General features: G+C 42.6%; 1 protein-coding gene across 1 annotated transcript in view; it reads left to right on the top strand.

Annotated features, from left to right (window-relative positions):
* Positions 1 to 4,319: 4,319 nt before the first annotated feature.
* Positions 4,320 to 5,806, top strand: part of LOC107159822 (protein SSXA1-like) — a 6,703-nt gene continuing 5,216 nt past the window's right edge. Inside the window, exons 1-3 of the mRNA XM_048796622.1 lie at positions 4,320 to 4,388; positions 4,788 to 4,902; positions 5,223 to 5,321. Of these exons, the coding sequence (XP_048652579.1) occupies positions 4,320 to 4,388; positions 4,788 to 4,902; positions 5,223 to 5,321 (283 nt within the window). The remainder of the gene's footprint in view (positions 4,389 to 4,787; positions 4,903 to 5,222; positions 5,322 to 5,806) is intronic.

Raw genomic sequence — 5,806 nt, 5'->3', positions numbered from 1 at the left:
TGCCCTTGGATTTAATCGTCAGTACTGAGGGGAAAAAAAAGTAAAAGCAGATTTTGGATTCAATTCAACTTGGGGGCAAATTCACTTCCCCCTTCCTGCTGTCACTGTGTGACCTTAAGCAGATTGTTTAATTCTCTAAGCCTCAGTCCCAATATCCTCACAATGGGAACCTTAACAGTACTTAAACTCAAAAGAAGTTTGTGAAAATTACATGAGAGCTGGGGATGTAGCTCAGTGATAGAATGCTTGACTGGAGTGCGCAAGGACCTGGGTTCCATCTCCAGCATGAAAGAAAGAAAAGCAAAGAAAATCATTGAGAATTTGCAAGTAAAGAGATTTGTAAATTTGTGATGGATCCAGGGTTTCTACTCCTCCCTGGGCCATAAGAGGGTTCTTTGTCATTCTGAAAGGGACAGTTCAGAGACATCAAGGCTTTGAATGTAAATTCCAGAGGGCAGTGTTGGAGTCACTGATGGGAGAGGTGGTAGGTGAAACTTCTTAAAGGAAGTGACTTGTAAGCCCCCTGAAAGACTACACAGTAAACTTAAAAACATGGATACTGGGGTTGTTTTATTTTTTTTACTGTTTTGTTTTGTTTTGGTACTGGGGATTGAACCCAGGTGTGCTTAACCACTGAGCCACATCCTCAGACCTTTTGATTTATTTTTATTTTGAGACAGGGTCTCACTAAAGTTGCTGAGGGTCTCGCTAAATTGCTGAGGCTGGCTTTTAACTTGTGATCCTCCGACCTCAGCCTCCCAAGTGGCTGGGATTACAGGTGTGCACCACCATCCACAGCATGGGTACTATTTTTAACACTATTGCTATAAATGTAAATACATAAGACAGTCTTAAGTTATTACAGAGATCCTAGGAAAGATCGCTTTATCTGAAAAGTTGAAGACTGATGAGAATGATTTGAGATGGTAACTCACTCTCTCTCTCTCTCTCTCTCTCTCTCTCTCTCACACACACACACACACACACACACACACACACTTGGTTAAAAACCTAATAAGTGCACGGTGCTGGGCAGGAAGATAGAGAATAAATGTAAAGGGAAGATCTGAGCATGTGAACAGACACTTGAATCTACAGACCCTACAGTAGCCAAACAGAGGAGAGCAAAGTTGGTTTTTCAGAACAAAAGACTCAGACTCTCCACCCACTTTGGGGGAAGAAAACCTCCTGGCCCTGGAGCCTGGATTAACAGACCCCATTTCTGCCTCACATGGCCCACCCACTTTGCTGACCTCTGATTGGCTAGTTCAAGTTCACAGCCTGACTGCTCTGATTGGTTGATTGTCTTTGGGCGGTTGAATCACCACACTTCGTCTCTGTGTGAAGCGCCCCTTCGCCTTCGCTTCGTCTCTGAGGTAGGTTCTCTGTGAGGGGCATCTCCGACAAGTTAAAGGTGGACAGATAGAAAAGCTGGGAACCTCTGTAAGTCACGCAAGTATTTGTGCCTTTGCTGTGCCTTCCAAGATCGTCAAGATAAGTTAAGACTGAGAATTGACTAAAACCTTTCAGGGCAATCCCCGTCGAACAATGATAAAACTAAAACTATATCATTCTATGAGATTCCTTAATTACTATTCATGAGGGAAGCAAAACCAAAGTAAGCCTAAGAAACCCCCAAATCAGCCAGATGCCCCTAGATTGTCTCAGAGATAATGACAAATAATCTCTGCCTTAGGGACTACTTTATTACCTTTTCTGGGAGCGAGTGGGAGTCATCTTGACCCCAAAGACCTCTAAATATTCAATCCTTAAAATATCTCTAATGCTTTCTGTTTGTGGGGTCCCAGACTGATGCATGTTTTTTTTTTTAAGTTTTTTCCTTTTTGGGGGCGGGGGTGTACTGGGGATGGAAACCCCAGGGGCACTTTATAACTGAGCTACAGCCGCAGTACTACCCCCCCCCGCCCTTTTTTTTTTTTTTTTGGTCTTTTAATTTTGAGAGAGAGTCTCTCGCTAAATTGCCCAGGCGAAGAAGCAATCGTCCTGCCCCAACCTCCCAAATCACTAGGATTACAGGTGTGCCACCTCAGAAGACCAGATTGGTGCATCTTGAAACACCCCACACTCCCTTGGCTTGAGTGGTGGCTAGTCCTATCATCTCAGAGATTCTAACTCCCTTCATTGGAATATTTTCCAAATTAACGCAGTAGTAGCTCCTAAATTCACTCAAATTAGCGACCCATGTTTTTCTTCAAGAGCAGAATCACAGCTGGGCGCAGTGGTACACACGCCTGTAATCCCAGCGGCTCAGGAGGCTGAGGCAGGAAGATCTCTCGTTCAAAGCCAGCCTCAGCAAAAGCGATGTGCTAAGCAACTCAGTGAGATCCTGTCTCTAACAAAATATGAAAAAGGGCTGGAGGGCTGGGGATGTGGCTCAGTAGCTAAGTGCCCCTGAGTTCAATCCCAGTACCCACCAAAAAATAAAATAAAAAGAGCCAAACCACACATCCTTTCCCTGACATCCCAACCCCATCAATCAGAGAGATCAAATGACCTGTGAGACTCTCCTCCCCTGCTTTACCTAACAATACACCATATATTAAAAATTCAAACTCATGGCCTGGGGTTGTAGCTCAGTGGTAGAGTGCTTCCCTAGCACGTGAGAGGCCCTGGCTTCTATCCTCAGCACCACATGAAAATAAGTAAATAAAATAAAGGTATTGTGTCCAACTACAAGTAAAAAAATACATATTTTTTAAAAATCACATTCACTGTGCATATTCAAATTACTCAGATCTGATAACCACACATTGTATCCGTGAATTGAAATATCACACTACCTCACAAACAGAATTTTTGTCAATTGAAATTTTAAAAATTTTGAATAAAAGGCTGAAAAACTATAAAAGGAAAATAGTTCAACTTTTGTTTTGTCTTAAAAAAAGAGTTTTGAACAGCCAACAATAAAAATTATAAAAAAATTAAAAATTAAAAAAAAACTTTTGTTTTGTCTTACAAAAACTTAGTCTAATTTTTTTGTGTGTGTGTGGGAAAGGCTTTAGAGAAATTTTAACCTAAAAAAAAACACAACTGTACACAAAAGTCAGTGCTTCCTCAAGGATTTTTTCTTTTTTTTAATTTTTAATTGGCATATGATAATTATATATGTTTATGGGATACAGTATGAAAATTCAATAACTCTATATAAAGTGTACTGATCAAATCAGGCTAATTAACATTTGCCTTTCATTAAACATTGAGAACCTTCAGACTCCTATCTTCTGGGTGTTTTGTATGTTTGTTTAATAATTTTTTTGTAGTTGGACACAATACCTTTATTTACTTATTTTTTTTGAGAGAGAGAGAGAGACAAAGAGAATTTTTTAATATTTATTTTTTAGTTTTCGGTGGACACAACATCTTTATTTTATTTTTATGTGGTGCTGAGGATCGAACCCAGTACCCCACGCATGCCAGGCAAGCGCACTACCGCTTGAGCCACATCCCCAGCCCTATTTACTTATTTTTATGTGGTATTGAACCCAGGGCCCTGCATGTGCTAGGTGAGCCATCTACCACTGAGCCACAACCCCCAGCCCAGTTTTGTTCGTTTTTTGATACCTGGATTGAACCCAGGGTTGCTTAGCCACTGAGCCACATCCCCAACCCTGTTTATTTTTTTATTTTGAGTCAGGGTCTGGCTAAGTTGCTGAGGCTGAACTTCAATTTGCAATCTTCTTGAGTTGCTGGGATTAAAGGTGTGTGCCACTACACCTGGCTCTTCTAATTCTTTATAAAATATATGATCAACTGTTGTAAGTTATAGTCTCCATCAAAACCAAATTTATTCCTCTTTTTTTTAACTGTATTTGGTATCTACTCTCTGACCTCCCTCTACCCGTCTCCTCCCCTTTCCGGTTGCTAGTGGTACTATTCTGCTCTTCTATAAAATCAACTTTTTTTGGCTTCCACAAGAGTTGAGAATGTGTGTCGTTTGTCTTTCTGTGCCTGACTTCTCCAACATCTTTCTATTTTGCCTTCAGTTTAAGACAAGCTCCAGGGGAACTACTATCAACAGCAGCCAACCTGCTCTCAGAGACACAAGGCTGCTTTGCTCATGCCCACAGAAACCTGTTATTCCTAACCACTACTTCTCCCACTCCCTTGTTCTCACCCAAATTTCCCCCAATGTCCTTACTCAGGGACAGTTAAGACCAGTATGGAGAAAAGTAGAACCTAATCCCAGGTGACTGGCTGAGTGTGGCCGTCCCTCCATGATTTTTCCCTCCACAGGACCTTTGGTCTTGTGGCTGGAAAGAATCAGGCTGTCCCTTCAAGATCAGATTGTTCCCAGTGCCATGAACAAAGACAGCTCCTTTTCAAAGAACCTCAGGGAAGATACTCAGAAATCAGAGAAGAAATACAAGGTGAGGTAATCTGGAGGGGGCAGATGAGTAGCCCAGGGGACAAGATTTCTTCCCCAGGGTGACTAGATTTTTCAGGAGATGGCACTGGGGACAAGGAGCAAGGTCTCAGGAAGTGATCTAGAGCCTTGGGAGATTCCCACCCACATTATGTCTTCCCCCAGCTTCCCTGGACAAGCCTGTGACTCTCAGCCCATTCTGAAAGGTGGGAGGAGAGTAAGCCATCAGTATTCAGCACCTACTGCATGCCAGAGGAGAAGCTAGGCAGTATTGCCCCTGTTCTCTCAATCAATACAACACCCAAGAGGGATTATCTCCAGTTCCCAGATCCACTGCAGAGGCCCTGCAGCCAAGGAAGCAGCCCTGAGTGGCTTCCAGAATTTACTTTTCCTTCTTTTCTAGGCCTTCAGGGATATTTCCAAATACTTCTCTAAGAAAGAGTGGGCAAAGCTGAGCCATTCGGAGAAAATTACCTATGTGTATTTGAAAAGAAACTACACCACCATGACTAGTCTAGGTAACAGGACAAAGCTGAGTGCAGACAAGCCTGGGAATACGTGAGCATCCCTTGGTCCCATTCCATGTTATGGCTTCTTAGGCTGTAGTGAGTGCTCCCCATTTTCCTTTTGTTCAGGGAGAAATGTCAAGGCAGTATTTGAGTGTCCTGTTCTATTATATCCTGTGCATGTCTGAGGGCAGGGGCTGACCACCTTGGAACTCAAACCTGAATCCTGTACATTTCTCTCCTGCCGGCCTTTGGCATCCCAGCAATCCACTCCCCCTTCATTCCTTCTCTCAGGTTGTCTCTTAAGGAACAAACAATTTGCTTCTTTCTAGGTCTCAGAGCCACCCTTCCTGCTTTCATGAGTTCTAACGGACAGATCATAGAATCCCAGAGCGATGATTCTGATGAATGCCGCAACCATGGGAGTCAGGGTAAGTGGACAGGAAGGGGATGCAAAGAGTCTCTACCCAATTGCTTTTCAGTCCAGTTTCCTGGAAAGCTTCACAGGTACTTTCTTGCCCCCTTACACAGGTCAGAGCTGAGTGAAAAGGGTTGCTGCAGAAGGTTAAGCATAGGAGGCCATTCATACAAAATTCTAAAACACGCAAAATGAGAACAAAAAGAAAGGGCTGGGGCTGTAGTTCAGTGGCAAAGCACTTACCTAGCAGGTGTGAGGCACTGGGTTCCATCCTTAGCACCACATAAAAATGAAACAAATAAAAAAGGCATGCTGTCCATCTACAACTACAAGAAAAAAAATTTTAAAAAGGACAAAAACTAAGTAGGAGTAAAATCCATCAAATTCAGGAGAAGGGCTAAAAATGGAGAATGAAGGATGACAAGGACTGGAAGGGACTCCACAGAAAGCTTCAGCCATGACTTGTATTAGTGGTTTGTTTTCTTTTGTTATAATTTG

Source organism: Marmota marmota, unplaced genomic scaffold (assembly GCF_001458135.2).
Source record: "Marmota marmota marmota unplaced genomic scaffold, marMar, whole genome shotgun sequence".
In the NCBI taxonomy this organism is placed as follows: domain Eukaryota; kingdom Metazoa; phylum Chordata; class Mammalia; order Rodentia; family Sciuridae; genus Marmota; species Marmota marmota.
The sequence above is the reverse complement of the archived record's forward strand: the minus strand, read 5'-3'. Positions and strand labels throughout refer to the sequence as shown.